The 16,911-nt window shown below is 51.6% G+C and overlaps 1 protein-coding gene across 4 annotated transcripts in view; it reads left to right on the top strand.

The window, feature by feature from the left end:
* The window catches only part of OPHN1 (oligophrenin 1), a 71,006-nt gene that overhangs the window by 39,400 nt on the left and 14,695 nt on the right, over window positions 1–16,911 (top strand). For all 4 annotated transcript variants that reach the window (XM_064462791.1, XM_064462790.1, XM_064462794.1 and 1 more), the window contains exons 6-17: window positions 364–474; window positions 1,203–1,307; window positions 2,321–2,450; window positions 3,798–3,898; window positions 6,053–6,144; window positions 6,274–6,352; window positions 7,600–7,633; window positions 9,440–9,502; window positions 10,578–10,652; window positions 13,373–13,457; window positions 13,828–13,886; window positions 15,401–15,506. In XM_064462791.1, the coding sequence (XP_064318861.1) occupies window positions 364–474; window positions 1,203–1,307; window positions 2,321–2,450; window positions 3,798–3,898; window positions 6,053–6,144; window positions 6,274–6,352; window positions 7,600–7,633; window positions 9,440–9,502; window positions 10,578–10,652; window positions 13,373–13,457; window positions 13,828–13,886; window positions 15,401–15,506 (1,040 nt within the window). The remainder of the gene's footprint in view (window positions 1–363; window positions 475–1,202; window positions 1,308–2,320; window positions 2,451–3,797; window positions 3,899–6,052; window positions 6,145–6,273; window positions 6,353–7,599; window positions 7,634–9,439; window positions 9,503–10,577; window positions 10,653–13,372; window positions 13,458–13,827; window positions 13,887–15,400; window positions 15,507–16,911) is intronic.

Here is a 16,911-nt window from a genome sequence, read left to right as displayed (position 1 = left end):
TGGAGTCGGGCCAGAGGGTCGTGACAGTGGCCTTGTCATCGCCGGTGCAGGGCTGCAGGTGGCGAAGGAGCTTATGCTAAAATAACAAATACACTTCAGGAAAACCTTGTCCTTGCAGAGTGGGGTGAGGTTCTGGATCCATAAATGAAAGGGAGCCAGAAAAGGGCAGACCTGAGAAGAAAGGCCAGTGCTCCAGTCCTCTGGTTCTGTGCCAAGTGTCCACAGCCTGGGCCAGACACCACTGGCAGGCTTTTTCTTACGTGAGGACAGAACTGTTTGTGGGCTGACAGACAAATGCTAGTCAAATACTGTCAAGCTAGGTGTGATGTATTTTCTTATTTCATCTCTCCCTCTTTCTTCCAGGCTGACCTTCAGGTTGACAAAGAGAGACACAATTTCTTTGAGTCCTCCCTCGAGTATGTGTACCAGATCCAGGAAGTTCAAGAAAGCAAGAAATTCAGTATTGTTGAACCGGTAGGAGCTTCCTTTTCTTTCAGGCCTTGTTGTTTGATGCCCAGATATGCTGACTTCCTGACAGTTGCAGGAAGGGATGAGTGACCAGGTTGGATTCGGTCCTGGGGAGTCTTGTGATGGAGCAGGAGTTAACCCTGCACACTTGGATTGCTGCAGCTTAACAGCCTCAGTGGTGTTTGCTGGAGCGCTGTGAAGCCACAGACTTGTTTCTCATGTCTGTAAGTTGATCCTGAGCAACAGGCTGGATGCCGTAGGTAGCCAGAGGTCTTGTTATGAATTATCTTGGGCACTTTGTGTTCTGTAAGCGTTAGCTGACTTCAGAGGGAGAGAGTTGTTATCCGGTCCACTTACCTGCACAGGCTGCAGTGGCAGCAGCTCGTGGCTGCGTACAGGGACCCTGCCCTGGGTGGGCGGCTCTGCCCTGGCGCCGGATGCGGTTGAGCGTGGGAATGCGTACGTCTCTTGGACGAGCAATCTCCAGATCTGCTCTTGTTCTCCCAGCAGGGTCTTTCATTTTGGGTGTGTTTTATTAAGACAGATGCGTGGGTGGTAGACCTGGACTTCAGGGACATTGTGGTGGATAAGTCATACTAAAACTTGCATCGCTCCAAAATAGCAAGGGAAAAAAAAAGTGTATATGTAACTTCTGAAAGCCTGCTTCCTGTCACTTTCCTCTGATTAGAAATACAGAAGAGAATTTTAATCTGTGTCCTTTCCCTCCTTTGCAGGTGCTGGCTTTTCTCCACAGCCTCTTTACTTACAACAACCTGACAGTTGAGCTCACGCAGGATTTCCTCCCTTATAAACAGCAGCTTCAGCTCAGCCTGCAGAATGTGAGTTACTGCCTAGCTGAAGTATTTTTTTGAGTGTGACTTCTGTTCTCATTTGTATTTAAATCCCTCTGGTGGCAAGGCTTTTGCATGCAAAACAGGCTGTCCGTGTTTGCATTGTGGGCGGTGCAGGTAAAGTTATTTCCTTCTCAGTTCACCTGTATTTTCTCCATTCCCGCACAAGAGAGTCTGCAGGTGCTGTTATAGTGTTTTTCTCTGTCTAGAAGGAGCTATTGCAATTGTATCATTTAACCTTGTGGATAAACAAGCCTGAGAATTTCTTCCAATTATTTCATGAGATCAAAATTGTGCACATCATCTAAAAAGGCCTCCAATCTTGATCTTAATTGTATCAGCTTACTACATGCTTTGGTAAGCTCCTCCGCTGGCTAAGTATACTCATGGGGTAAAATATCTGTCCTGTTCCTTTCATGCTCAGTCTTTGATGGCTGGCCCTCATTGCCCTGGAACAACAGCCATAAATTTGTGCCAAGCTGAGTTTGCTGCTGGCTCATTAATTGGTCTACGTGGTGTTCCATAAAAGTGCCTTGATTTTGTACTCTGCGTTGATGTGACCCTTTAAAAATCATTTCCTGCCAAGCAGTGTAGCATGATCTTTTGAGGAACCAATGCCCACGTTTGCAGGAGAATATGCCTGCTACCTAAACAGTTCTGTGCAGAGGGGTTCAGGTGCTTCCTTCTGCTCCACCTAGCCTTAAAATGGGTTAAGCTTCTTTTATTGAAAGAACAAGTGTCCTCCCAGTCATGACAGTCTGGAGTCATGGAGTCAACTCCATTTCCATGCACGGTCTGTTAAACCTTGTCTCTTCGGTCATCTTTTAAGAGCCCCGTGTTCTTATCGCTGGAGTTTTTGTATGAAATTTTGGAGTGGCTTCTGCATTTTGTACTTTGGGGACCGATTCATTTTTGCCAAAGCACCAAAATTTGACCAGAGGCACCTGAAGCTCGCTTGTTGCTCATGTTCAAATGTGCTTCTTTTTGTTTTCTCTTAACAGACAAGGAATCATTTTTCCAGCACACGGGAGGAGCTGGAAGACCTGAAGAAGAGGATGAAGGAAGCCCCCCTAACCTGCAAGCTACCTGGGCAGCCGACCATTGAGGGCTATCTGTACACTCAGGAGAAATGTAATGGCTTTTATATGCACCTGAATGTGTTAAAGAAGACGTAAGCCTGAGCTGCCCTGCTCGCAGCCCCGCGGCGTGGGCTGCACTCAGCTCTCATGCCCAGCTTTAGCTGCGGCAGCGCTGTGGGCTGTGCTGCACAGGGTGTCACCGCCTGCCAGTGCACAGGGTGCTCAGGGAATCACCGGCAACTTTAGCTGCCAGCTTTCTCAGCGGTGGCACAGAGCTTACTCTGGGTTACATGAGCCATGTAAGCAAGGAGCTAATTGCCCTGCGATCAAATTAGATGAGATTTATTACTCCGTTGTAGTGCTGGAGGGACTGGAGCTCTGGCAGCGTTTTATCAGAACAATTCTGGTGTCCTGCCCAGTTTTCCTCTCGCAGTGTCTCTGAGGGCATTTGAGCGCAGCTGAAGTGTTAACCGCTATGAGAGTTAAGCTGCCGAGAATGAAACTTGTTGTGATTCTGTGCAGAATCAAGTCAAACCAATTTCAGTCTTTCACAAATACTCACTGTAACTTTCCATGGCCATGCAAGAATGAACCACGAACACTGGACGAAAGCCTGTATGCAGAGCTGTGGCCTCTGAGTCTCCAACTTACTTTGTGAGCAGTTGTTTTTTGGATTATATATACAAATGTATTTATACATATATTTGTATGTATGTTTATCCTGCTTTTAAAGGAAAACACATAGACAGTAATTTTAGACCACAAGCAAATGTTGCATGTTCCTGCATGACAGTGGCTGTTTGCTGCCTCTGTTTATGTTTCCCCTATAAATGGAGTATGAAGAGAGTTCTTGCTCCTGACAACTGCAACTTAAAAAAAAAAAAAACGAAAAAACCATGGAAAAAAATCAGTTGAAATATTTCATATAGGAAAGGGGTTCAGGTAAGACAACAAAGAAAAGTGACAATAAATCTAGTGTGATATAAATAGGAACTTCAGAGTGTCTTAAAGATGCTGTTGTCTTTACTGCCAAGTTTTCATCAACAGGAAAAAATAGCGGTGTCTGTGTGAAACAAGCATTCAGGACACGTAGGATCCTGCCTGTGTAGGTCTTGGCTGGACTTGGCCAAACCAGCCTGGCTTGCGGCCAGAGTCCCACAAACACCCTTTCACCAGCAGCATTTTGGGAGGGCACTGGGGGTGGCTGCGCCCTGCGCCCCTCCTCCTCTCGCTCCTCCAGGCTCTTGCAGCGGAGACGCTGGCGAGGGAGGTGTCCCCGCGGGCCGGCGGCGCCCGTCTGCAGAGACGCGCCGACACGCAGGAAATGCCGGCCGTGCCCTGCCGGCTGCGTCCAGCCAAGGTGCCGCCTCTGACTCCAGCTTCCCGTGTGTTTCTGCAGGGGCACTGGGCATCTCCTGGGTGAAATACTATTGCCAGTACGAAAAAGAGGCAAAAACCTTACGGATGACGCCCATGGACCAGAAGCCTGGAGCTAAGCAAGTGAGTTGGTTTCTTGGAGGGGTGTCTGCAAACATTGACCCAGCCATCAGGTCTCACCTTCAATCCACCCACGTCATCTCTTTCCGTAAGCAAATAGACATGCAAGTGCCATGTCCGGGGCAGCAGAGGCCAGCCCCGCCGCCGGGAGCGGTCGTCTGGCAGGCGCTGATCCTCAGGACGTGCTGACAGTGGGCTGGGTCCTGACGCTGCGGCTGTGGAAGGGCTCCCGGCCACGGGGCAGAGGGGTGGGCTTCGGTCCCCTCCCTGCCTGGCCGCACAGGCGGGTGGTTTGGTGCAACCTGAAGGGAGCACCTCCGTGAAGAGAAGTTTCACCTCCCTCCCGCCCAGATGACCCAAAGCCCTGCAGGGTTTGGCAGCGGAGACGCGGGTTTGTTTAATGTAAGAGTTATTTGGGCAGTGGTGACTTGCAGGTTTGGTCTAGTGTGAAATTTCTGCCTTTCTAGACAAGCTAATTTTTATATTTATCCATGCAAATGGGCGGTAAACCTGCAGCCTGGTTTGCACGTAGCCCTCTGGCAATGATTGCAAGTACTTGAATTACTCAGGTTAGTAGATGAGTGCTTCCAAAAGCAGTTTTTCTCTGCCTTTGCGTGTTCGCACAGTAACTGGTTCGTGATTTTCATTTCTGTCCTCAGAACTGGCTACATGTGAACGGGACTGGTGTTAGGGGAGGACGATAGGGCAGCAGTTTCAGCTCTAAACTGTGCAATAGGGCACGATTTGGGGAACTGCTTCTTCCACAAAATGCTTTGGTTTTTACCAGTGAGTGATGTGTCTGGGAGTTCCCTGCAGTTCCCCGGCATGACAGAGGAGGGGTAGGATGCAGGCGTGGATGACGGATCGTGGCTCAGAGTACAGCAAGTGCGTCCAGCTGAGTCCACCCGCCCTCCTCTGCCATGGAGTGACATTCCCCGGGGACTTCACAGTCAGGCGTGCTGTTCTCCAGGTCGTGATCTCATGGCCTGTTCTTTGGCAGGCCTCTACAAGCTGCAGCAGTAAAATAAAATATATTTTTTGAAAGCCCTTGTCAGAGACCTTGGCAAAGAAAAGTCCAAAACACTGACTGGAGAGATCTATTGTCATCTCTGCCGTAAACATGCCTATTAAGGCAAATTAATGCAGGCAGGGGCTCGTAAAAATCTAAATTAGTCCCCTTCTCAAACTCTTGCAGTCTGGTAGTCTCCGCCTTTGGGTCAGAACTGGCCACACAACTTCAAATTCCAGAATCACAAGGAGTGCTCTTAAAAGCCCCAAACAACCAGCACATGCACAAGACGCAGCCAGGAGATTATCACGGCAGCATGTAAGCCGGGCATAATCTTGGGGAGGCTGTCCTTGCCACCGGGCCGTCCTGATCAGCTTGATCGGGTTCGTCAGAGGTCTTGCAGATGAAGCAGCAGTGGCAGTCAGGGTGACGAGCGTGTTCCAGGTTTGCAGACTCAGCTGAGGGCCTGGCTGCTTGTAAGGTCTGCTGGGTGTCTCTTCGGAGCTCCTGCAAAGTCATGGATTTTCATTGCAAGTTGATCACATTACGAGTTGACTCTGCTGTAGAGTCAGTTAATGCCCCTTCATTAACAGGCAGAGGGCCAGAGCTCAGCCCCGCAGTGCCAGCCTTTCATCAGAGTGCAGCCAGCCCAGATTCGCTCAGTTAGCATTCTCTTTCTACAAGGTACGTTACGTAAAGCTGCGTGGACCATGGACACTATGGGTAACTGGTAGCGCTGATCAGCCCTGATAAAAATTAGGACCCAGCTGTGTCAGATAACAGACAAGCCCAGTCCTGGCCTCAAAGACCAAGCATGAGGTTTGTTATAGCAGTGTTCCTGCTCTGTGGAAGCACACTGCTTGTTGCTGAGACATTTGGCACTCGTTTGCGGGTTAGGGCCATGAAGTCTAGGACGTTTTGTGGCTGAGGAGCAGAAGCCTGGCTCATAAAGATCTCCGTCTTTGTTGGTGGTGGGAAGGCTTGTCTGTGCTCCTGGTACCGATGCCACCGGATTGGCAGGGCACCCCCTGGGAGCCTGGCGCTCCACAGGCAGTGCCGCGCTAAGCTGCAGCCTAAGGGTGCCGAGGAACCTGAAAGCTTCTCCTGTATTTCTTTCCTCTAATCTTGGCTTTAATTTTCCCTCCTAGGGCACCTTAGACCTGACACTGAAATCCTGCGTAAGGAGAAAGACTGACTCTATAGACAAAAGGTTTTGTTTTGACATCGAAACTAACGAAAGGTGAGATGCTTAGTATTCAAATAGCCTCCAGACAGCTCAACCCTGTAAACCTGGACGAAATCGTATTCTGCTGTTTATTAAAAACTTTTGCTTCATTTTCCTGCCTGTCCCTGGGTGAACTCTGCGCAGGTCTGGGACCATCACGCTGCAAGCACTCTCAGAAGCCAATCGAAGGCTGTGGATGGAAGCCATGGACGGGAAGGAGCCGGTAAGTGTTCGGGGAGCTGCTGCCCAGCCGTGGATGCGCTGCCGAGCAGTGTCCTCTGCTGGTGGGCCCCGGGGAAGAGCAGTGACAGCCACTGGCAGGCTCCTTGCTACAGCTGCCACTTCACTGCTGTTGCTTACCCGTAACTCAGGCATCAGTTCAGCCACTGCACAGCCGAAGCGGGGGTTTGCGCTGTTCTGCTCCGGCACAGCTCGCGTGGGGACTTTGGGTTTCCCCCTTGAAATCTCTGCTGCACCCCCTAGTTGTGCCAGACTGCCTAAGGACGGGGGCCTTACTGGGTCTGGAACGCTCGGTATTTCTGTTGCTCACAACTCGCTCTCCAACCTGCGGGAGGGGATTTTATTTTGGTCCATCCCCGCTCTGAGCAGCGTTTGGGAAGTCTGGCCCAAGGGAGCGGCCGCCCTGCACCGGTGCTGGTCCGCCGGTGTTGCCTTCCGTCCGTCTGAACAAAGCACAGACCCCTGCTTCGTACCGCCTTTCCCCTAAATGGAGAGCGTGATGCGCAGCGCCGGACAACCCGTGCCTGAGAGCAGCCTTTCCCTGGGTGGGCTCGGTGGGGAGGGCTGGCAGCGAGCACGCTCGCTGAGCTGCTCAGGGCTCTGTGGCTGCTGCGGAGGTGGGATGTGGGAGCAGGGAGGTGGGACACGGGCTCCCTCCGCAGCACTTCTCTCCTACTCGTTTGAAGAGGAGGGGGCATGGGGTCGCGTGGAGGGTCAGCGTGCCCATGCTGGGCAGCCGGTCACGTAGGGGACCTCTGGGGCTCACGCAGTTTGCATGGCGTGCTGTTATTTTGAGTTTTCTATCAAGAATGGCACCTGCTGTTTATTATTAATAAAAAAATACAAAATTTATTTTTGTATGGGATGAAGGAATGTCTTGACACGTAAATTTTTAAAAGCAAGCAAACAAACAAAAAACCCACAGCTGCTGTGCGCCAGACTGTCCAGCTGCCGCTTTTACAGGGCAACTAAGGGACAAACAAAGATTCCTGTTCTGGTTTTGGGAGACCTCTTTCATAGAAATAGGTGCTCCAGTGAAACGTAGGAAGCCAGCAAAAACTCATTGACTGTGTAGATAATGGTGTCTTGCTTAATTACAAGACATCGTCTCACTGTGCATGACTGGCTTTCGGTGATTTATGGGGTGCTGCATTTTCTTTCGAAAATAAATATAAAATCACGTTGCATTATGTTTTTGTTTCCTCCTCCTCCATTCCCTCCCGTTTTCAGATCTACCACAGTCCCATCACAAAACAGGAAGAAAGTGAGTAACTTCTGTTGCTGTTCCTCTGAGCTGCCGAAGCTGTCTGGAGGTCGGGCAGTGCGTTTCCTCGCAGATACGCCCGTCCTCGATTTCTGCTGAATAGGCTGTGTACCCCCCCCGCCCCGCGACAGCAGTGTAACTTCTTCTCATCACAGTGTCTGACACTGAGGCCAGATAAGGAGGAGCTGCAAATGGTGAAAGTTATCAATTGCAACGTGCAGTTTTTATTTAGCAAGAACTAGCGGGATGCGGAGTTCAGTTTGCACCTCCAAACCCCAAAAGAACAGAGGGGAAGAAAGATCAGTGGCAGATTTTGAGGACATTTCCCTTAGCAGCGATTGTAATAGGAAAACAGAGGTGGCGTTTAGTTCCGCAGTGCTCCCATCCCACCCCCTCGTCCCGTGTCTCCCCTTTCGCAGGGAGGGTGTGCCCTACCCACGGCCCCTGCAGCCCCCAGGGCAGGTGCTGCCCCCCTGCCTTCCCCCTTCGCAGCCCCTCGCTGCGGCGGCCGCGCGTGCTGCCCTGGGGAACTCTGGGCGTCGTTAGCTGGGTGAGAACTTGCGTTCTGCGTGTTAGAGCTTACTTTTATCAGCACTTTCATTAGCTGACTTTAATGAGCACAGAGGTGGCGTTATCAGAGGCATAAGCATGAAACCCGTTGTTAGACTGTGTTCGCATTACACGCCTGGCAAGAATGCGACTCGGTGTTTCATAAAAGTAAATACACTCTATTTTTAATAGATTAGAGCTAGAAAGACTTCAAGTCGTATTTTACCATTCAGGACCAAGTACTGAGTGGATCTGTGCTTTAGCAGTGTCTTTATTCATTCCTATGTTAGAGCTAAGATACGTCTGAGCTTGTCGTCGCTGTTGCTCAGAGAAGAGGGAATAGTTATAAACAACTTGCTGAAAATCCAGCGATTTCATAGGGTTCTCCAGCACGGCCTGTGCTGTGACTGGAGTTGGTCCAGATGTGTCCCGTGGCTCTTTTTTCCAGTAAAATGTTGTTCCACGTTAAAAAGAAAAACAAGGAACCGGCAAGCCACACTCCTCCCAAATAACCCAAACCCCAAAAATTCCAAACCAACGGCAGCGTGGTCGTTTGGGAGAAATTCAATATAAATGTTTGCACTGAACAGAAAGGTATTTCGCATTATAACTTGGGCGATGCTTTCAGATATCCCAGCGGAATTAGCAGAAGTAGTGGTGTGATTACAGAAGTTGAAATATGTGTATAGAAAGAAATGGTGAGTTTCTCCTGCTTCGTGATGCCTGCAAGACAGGCACGGAGATAGTCTGCGGTTAATTGGCTGGAGCAAAGACCTGTGTTCCGCTTCACTCAGCATATCAAGCTGTATTGTTTTTGCTTTTTAATCTAGTCAAGTAGATAAGCAGAAATTATACGATCCTGTGATGTGGAAGAGCTTTAACTGCAGATTTTGCAGTGCTCTGGAAATGATTAATCATCTCCTTGTCAGACACAAATTCACATAGGGTGGGGACTCTGATTTACGATTTTATTATTGAAGACAGAAAGGGGGTAGGGGGCAATGCTGTAACTCAAAATAGACTCAAGGAAAAATGGAGAACATACGGACGTAATAGTTCCTTGTCAGGTTTTAAAGAATGCCTGTGTTTTCGCGGAGGGGTGCGCGCGATGCAGATGCACGTGCGAACCCGGCTGCGCGCTGGGGCGCTGCAGCTTTGTGTACCGGGTAGGGTCTGGCCATGGGGCCTTCCCAGAAGCTTTCCGCGGGGAGCCACGTGCTGGTGCTCAGCTAACCCTGCTTCTCTTGTTTCAAACAGTGGAGCTGAACGAGGTCGGCTTCAAGTTTGTACGGAAGTGCATCAACGCAGTGGAAACGAAAGGTAAGGTGCCCGCCGTGGCGCGGAGGGGCCGCCGTCCTGGCACGCGTTGCTCCCCGCGGCCTGCAGCTGTATTGCGTTTTCTGCGGCACCGCGCCGTTAGACAGAAGTCAAAGTCTCGTGTCGTTGACTGAAGAACGCATGACAGAGGAGCAGAAATCCTGCGCGGGCTGGAGTGTCGTTACACCAAATTGCAGTTAGGATTGAATTTCCACCTTTATACTGTTTTCATTCACCAGTTTCTCACCTTTGGCACTGAGAAAACTCATTGTTAGGCAGGAGAACAGCTCTGGAAGTCTGTACTGTGGGGACAGGCAGGGGTTAGCTGGGGTGCTGGGTTGTTCAGACCCATTTTGTTAAAAGCAGCAGGACAGAAGCAGGCTGATGGAAGATAGCTCACCCGCTGGCCTTTTGTGAGACGCCTAGCCTGTACCAGCGTGCATCGCCGACACGGGCTGCAGGAGGAAGGTGAACCACTGCAGCACAGCTGGATCCCCAGACTTTCACCTCCAGGGCCTTTGGGGGATGTGGCCACCCACGCCCCGATGGAGTGCGGAGGAGCAGGGTAATGTGGCCCTCCTCGCACAGCCGGGCAAATACAGTTCTGTCTTTCCTAACATAGGCTAGTATTTTCAAAGAATCTGCTTCAACGTGTTTGCCTTCTGCGACAATCTGAACAAATCTGTGTTGAAGCAGCACTCCCCAGGAACGGCATATTTAGGCAGGTAGGGCTTGCCAGCTCCAGCACGGGTTCCGCACCTTGGCTGTGCTCCCCTGACCGCGACGCGACCCCGGCAGAAGGTGCGCGTCCCGGCCGCGCCGGTGGCCGTGGGCGAGCGGAGCCCCTGCCCGCAGCCCCCTGCCCTCTGCCCGCAGGGCCGGGCGCGGGCAGCGGCAGCCCCTTCGCTGCAGGGCGGTGCGGGGACGGAGCCCGGGCGCTCCCCGGGGCAGAAGCGTTTCTGCGGAGCCAGCACCCTGACGGCTGGGCGAGCCGTTCCACTAGGTGGGGCTTTTGCACTTCCCACCGGCTGGGGGAGAACCGGGGCTGGCTGACGCTCTTCGGCTTTCTCCTGCTTAGGCATTACTACGGAGGGCATCTACCGGACTGTTGGCAGCAATATTCAGGTGCAGAAGTTGCTGAACGCCTTTTTTGGTAAGAATTAATTACTCCGTGCCCCTAGATTGTCCTGTCTTTGTAATTGTTTAAGAGGGACAGAGGTAATTAGTTTTCACAGTGAGAAATGTCCAGTGCGGTGGTTGGGCCCTGTGGCCCCTCTGAGGCACATCTTCCCCTTCTTTTCTGGGCTTTTTTCTGCAACCCACTCTATTGCCTCTCCCTTTAAACTGCATTTATGTTTGTGGTCTAACCTGCGTTTTAAGTTAAGTGAGCAGTAGCGAGGTAAAGCGAGGCAGTGACCCTGGAGCAGTGGGGACAAGTCTTCTCCCATCATGTGCTATAAATATTCAGGCATTTTGGAGCCACGTGCTGAGGACATATTCCTGCCACAGGCCTGGGGAGCGGGACGTCGGCCAAAGAGAGATGAGCCCTCGCCGTCTCCTGCGCTGCCTGCACGGCCAGCAGCTCCCAGTCCAGGGCTGCAGGAGCTGCCGGTCAAGCCACGGCAGCAGCGGAGGGGCCATGGACAGCGGGGCTGCTCGTGCGGTCGGGCACACGTGGCACAGGTTTGCCAGCATCATCCAACAGTCGAGCAACGGCATGAATCATTGCTTACCAGCTGTCCTGACTCACAGAATCATAGAATGCCCTGAGCTGGAAGGGACCCACAAGGACCATCAAGCCCAGCTCCTGTCACTGCACAGGACACCCCAAATTCACACCGTGTCTCTGAGAGCCTCGTCCAAGTGCTTCTGGAACATCGCCAGGCTGGTGCCGTGATGCCTCCCTGGGGAGCCTGTTCCAGGGCTCCACCACCCTCTGGGGGAAGAACCTTCTCCTAATGCCCAGCCTCACCCTCCCCTGGTGCATCTCCCTGCCATTCCCTCGGGTCCTGGTGTTGGTCACCAGAGAGCAGAGACCAGCCCTGCCCCTCCTCCTGCCCTCGGGAGGGAGCTGCAGAGCGCCATGAGGCTGCCCTCGGCCTCCTCTGCTCCAGCTGAACAACCCCAGGGACTCCAGCCGCTCCTCGTACGGTTTCTCCTCTATACCTCATGCTCAACTTGCCATCGGCCAGAACGCCCAGGTCCCTCTGCAGAGCTGCTCCCCAGCCTCTCGCTGCCCGGTCTGTCTGTACAGCCAGGGCTGCCATGCCCCAGGTGCAAAATCCGGCACTTGCCCTTGTTAAACTTTGTATGGTTGGACTCCTTTCCCTTGATAACAGCCTGTGTTCCCGTTCTTATTTAGACAGTGCAAATGGGAGCCAACGTGACGGCTAGCACTCGTTAATTAGCATGCAGCATCCCGAGGGCCTCAGCGCTCAGGCAGCCCCTCCTGCAACGCTGCTGCCAGGGAACTCACCCGGCCAATGCTCTTTGTGGGGAGGTGCCTTGTCCCACGGGTCCAGCATGGCCACCTCCTAAACCAGGCCCCGCAGATGAGCTCAGGGGGACCCTTTTCCTCAGTGGGGTATTGCGGAGAGCCATACTGGGAAGGTGGCCTCCACAGGGAGGCCGTTACCCTGGTTTAAGGTTTTCACCCAGAAGGACTGGGACACCTCACTGCGTGCGATGTATACGTTAATACATCGATGTATGCATTTCTGCTGTAAGCCTTTCTGTGCAATGGACCTTCTATTTCATACAAGCATGTAAATCGGTGGGTAGTCTTTATACGAGAAATGGTTAAACTCCCTGCAGCAGGCAGTGGGGCTCCGCAGTGTTGCTCCGTGCCGGGCCAGGCGCTCCCAGGCTGGGGCCCGGCCGAGGCCATCGTGCCCCTGCCCCGTGGTACGTGGGTGAGCCCCTGGGTGAGCCCCGATGGTCGGTCTCCTGCCCGCCCAAAGGCTGGGCCATTCTCACTGTCCCTGCCCAAAGGGCTGGAAGTACGTTTACATTGGTATGTGTGTGCCTCGGGCTCGCACCAGCTCCCTTTGCAGACATTAATGTAGTATTCAGAGGCTTTTACAATTGTTTTTTACTGTTGTTTTACTATTGCTTTTACTGTTGTTGTTTATTAAAACAGCTGGTTTGTGCTGACGTGTAGCTGTACCCAATTCCCATGGAGCTGCGACTTCGGGCAGCTATCCGGTTCTGCTTGGCTGATGACTAATTACTTAGCCTAAGTTTCTATTGTTTCTAGATTCTCACCCTCCCTGCGAGAAGCTCTGTGGTGTGCCACATCTATGGTTCTGCCCCCCATCCTCCAACCATGTCCTTGACTTCATCGTACCACAGAAACGATGTGGTGGTTTGGTGAGGGTAGGCAGCAGCAAAGCGTGCTTCACGCTGCTGTGCCTCCTCCTCTGAGCTCCCTCTTCCCCGTGCAGCGAGAGTGAACGTGTCCAGAACAGCCTTCAGGGGAGTAGCTGCGAAGGAGGGATTGGAGCTGGACACTTAGGTTGCTTTGGATATCAGAAAGCTTGTCTCGGATCCGTTGAAACGTGGCGTATCTCCCAGTCTTGGCTGTGCTGGGAAAAAAACAAACTATAGAGAATATGCCCTCACTGACTTTTCACCACTGCTTAAATGTTACCTTCTGCTTCTTCCTTTGTCCCTAGTCAGCACTGCTCCCCAGCCTTTCTAAAATACTGACGCTGCTACTGTTGTTTTGCTTTTCCCAGCCGTGAGAATCAGCAGCTTTCTTCATGTGCCGCTATAGCTTTGTTTGTTTCAAGAGTGTACCCTCCCTGAGAGCATGCTATTTATTAACAACCTCAAAATGGACCTTATTTTAAAGCCATTTTGTTCTTCCTCCAGATCCGAAATGCCCAGGGGATGTGGACCTCCAAAGCGGCGACTGGGACATCAAGACGATTACCAGCTCACTGAAGTTTTATCTCAGGTAGCGCTGCAGGTCGCGCCTGCCCCCACTGGGCAAATGAGCTTGGGGCTGGGCCAGGAGGAAAGCGGACTGAACTGCCAGATGTTAACATCTGGCTGGCGGAAAAGGCAAAGACGTGACAAAGGCTTTGGGAAGAGGAATGGGTTTCTTTCTTTTTTTTTTTTTTTTTTTTGAGAGAGAAATATGCCTGTTGTAGAAATTCCACATCCTATGGGGAAAGCTGTTTCAATAATACTGGCTGGGGGGGCAGATGGCACTGGGTACCAGTGGCGCTGGAGGGCGAGCAGGTTTGCCCATCGGTCCTTCGAGATCAGTCACAAGTGGGTTGCGCTTCCCTGCCAGAGCTCAGTTTTCTTTCTGTTTATTGCAGGAACCTGTCTGAACCCGTCATGACATACAAGCTCCACAAAGAGTTGGTCCTGGCTGCCAGTAAGTCCTGCGACTGCCCTCCCCGATGGCCCCTAGCCCTGCCCTCCCCAAACGCTGCACATCAAAGTCACTTGGCAGAGCTCTGCCAGCCTGACCCCGGGGTGTCCGGCCGCCTTCCCCTGTAGAAAGATGAGTGACCCTCTCTTCTGAGTGCTGAATTGTGCCAGGGAGGTGGCGGTATTTATTCCCTTCTTTCCTTTGCTATTGCAGTGCTGTTCCCTCTAACGGTGTTTCGTGCTCTCGGAGGGTCTGGAGAGCCAAGGGATGTCAACTAACCTCCAATCGGCACAAGTGTCCCAGAAGAATTGTTTCTCAACACTAGTAATATATTTATTTTAAAACCTGTGAGGGAATGGGATGCGCTGTTGCCACACAGATAGATAGGTGCTCCCTCTAGGTCATGACATTTGTCCTGGGATGTTGAATCCAAAGTGTCCGCCAGTACATGAAAGACATTTTTCTGCTGCAGCTCTCGGGGCTGAGCCACAGCCAGTATTAAGGGAGATTAGCCAAGTTACACGGGTACACTGCCAGCGCTGAACTGGCCGGCCCTCGGCTGTCCTGTTGTTATGGCCATCTCAAATAAGCCGTAATTATTCTGAACTGGCATCCTCAGAGCGTGCTGAGAGCCGGCATGCTGAGATGGAGACTAGAGGGGTACAGGGAGGTGGTCATCTCCCTCAGCATGAGAGTGCTGGCACTTGGAAATCTGTAGCACACTCAGAAACACTTTGGATTATCCTTCACGCCCCCATGCCTCCTTCAAGTCAGTGGGAGGGTAGGAGAGTGCCTGCATCTCTTGAGTTTGGACCTCTGGAGAATTAATAACACTTGTTCTTTCTCAGAAAGGAAAATTTTCCACCACCTACTGACTGTGCTCAAGCCCAAGATTTATTAGTTTCAGAATGGGTTAAACCAACGGTGGCTGAGTATGTGCAAAACCGTGATCCCTTCCCTACCCTCCCTCAGAAACTTGCACCATTAAGCTTCCCAGCTACCAAGATGCCCCATTATTCTTTTCACACCAAGTATTTTATTGTTTCTTGATTATTTATGCTTCTAAGGGTGACCTCTTTGGGTCAGGGACTCAATTTTTTTTCCCTGCAGGACATTTTACCGTGTTGTTCAGTGTTAGAGCTGTCTGGGCTGATAAGATACCCAGCAGAGAGGCCGTGCGTTCCCCAGGTGTGCTGGTGTGCAGGGAGAGGGTGTGAAGGGGGGTACCTGGCCATGCCCAGCCTGTTTCCCCACCCAGGCTCAGAGGCAGAGTGCGTCCTTGAGCTCCCGTTCAAGCTTCATTTCTCCCTCTTTTCACTTCATTTCGTTTCTCACAATGATTACCCTGTTGCTGTGTAATCTCACTTTCCTTCTGCTTCCCATGGCCGGGTTTGGCTGGCCAGCCCGATGCTGCAGAAGGAGCAGCTCCCACAGATTTTCTCTGGATTTATCTTTTTCTTACGTATTTACTTTGAAAGTGGTGGGCACAAACTTTTCTTTGTGTTACTTCTTTCCAGAATCTGAGAACCTGGACTACAGGCTGGGAGCCATTCATGCGCTGGTCTATAAACTACCTGACAAGAACAGAGAGATGTTAGAGCTCCTCATACAACACCTTGTCAAGTAAGCAGATGTTTTTCTCTAAAGCCAAAGTAAGGATAACAGCCTTTAAGAATGAGCCTTTTTTTTTGTGGCAGGATTGCAAAATTGTATCCACCACATTCCCCCTAGGAATTTACATTTGGACTGCACAAGTGATACCTTGCTACCCACTGCCTTAAGTCGTGCTTCTGCTTCATTTCTGCTTCTAATTGCCACGTTCATCCCCTTTCTGACAAGCACCAAGCAGGAAACAATTTCAACATGAAAATACCCTCTGACAGCAGAGCGATAAATTGTCACCTCTCACTCCAGTTAACAGGAGCGTTAGGTCTGGGTTTGGGAAGGGCTGTAGGACCTGTGCCCGTGGACTGAACATGAAGCATGCTTTGGTTTTCTCCCCAGCCCTATGGATTCAATGTCCTGAGCCCTTAAAGCAGCATGAAGGCTTGAGCGTGTCAGTCTCTGCTCTCATACAGGCATGTTGGATGCTTGGTGACACTGAGCAGCGCTGCTTCCGTCTTCTTCTGCCAGAGAGCCACCAAAAAAGTCTGTTACTTATGATAAGGGCACCAGCACTGCACTGGGAAAGGGGTGTTTTCCTCCCTCCTGTCGCACCGAATATGAAGGCTCAGTATGGAAGCTCTGCCCTCTCCACCCCAGGGAGGAGCAGGGGTGCAGCAGGGAGAGAGGCTTGTGACGAGCCATGCTGAATCTTGAAAGCAAGGGAGCGATCTGTGCAGGTCAGGAAGGACCAGGCCTTGCAGAAGCAATGGCTTTTGTACTGACAGGACTCGCTTTGGACCTTCGGAGAAGTCATTTTCCAAACCGGACTGTTTCAGAAATAAGCAGGGCTGATCTGGGATTGTCAGGCCCTGACATGCAACGGCGAGTGCTTGGCTCTCGGTGCTGTGCCCGCTTTGTGGCGAGGAGGGCTGCCTGGGGCATCCTGCCTGCCCTCCGGTTCCAGCCTTTCATGCGTATGTTTGTGTGGTTTTTTAGAAACCTTTCTGTGTAAGTGGCAGAGCTGAGAGTGTCTGGTGTGCAGTCAGATGAAGCTAACGCTGTACTTTTGGTGTTTGTTCCTTAAAGTGTTTACGCGTAAATTCTGTTCCCTCTCCCCTTCCTGCCGACAGAAACCTCTTTAACACCAGAGTTCCAGGGCAAACCCAGAATTCAGTACATGTCAGCGTCTCTCTCCTGTGGTCCGCTTCTGGAAGCGGGTAGTGCCCCCCTCGGTGGTTGGCACTTTAGCCAGCAAACGGTGCTGCTGCTCAGGCTTGCACTGGAGGCTGCTCCGCCAGAGCTTGAAGGCTGCTGGACAGAGAGCTCTGTTCTGTGGAAACGGGGGTACTTTCAGAAGGAAGATGCTGTGTAGAGATATATTGAAAACCTCAGCAGTGTGCTCCCTACATTCAGTCCTCCTCCT

Source organism: Phalacrocorax carbo, chromosome 11 (genome assembly GCF_963921805.1).
Source record: "Phalacrocorax carbo chromosome 11, bPhaCar2.1, whole genome shotgun sequence".
In the NCBI taxonomy this organism is placed as follows: Eukaryota; Metazoa; Chordata; class Aves; order Suliformes; family Phalacrocoracidae; genus Phalacrocorax; species Phalacrocorax carbo.
The sequence above is the reverse complement of the archived record's forward strand: the minus strand, read 5'-3'. Positions and strand labels throughout refer to the sequence as shown.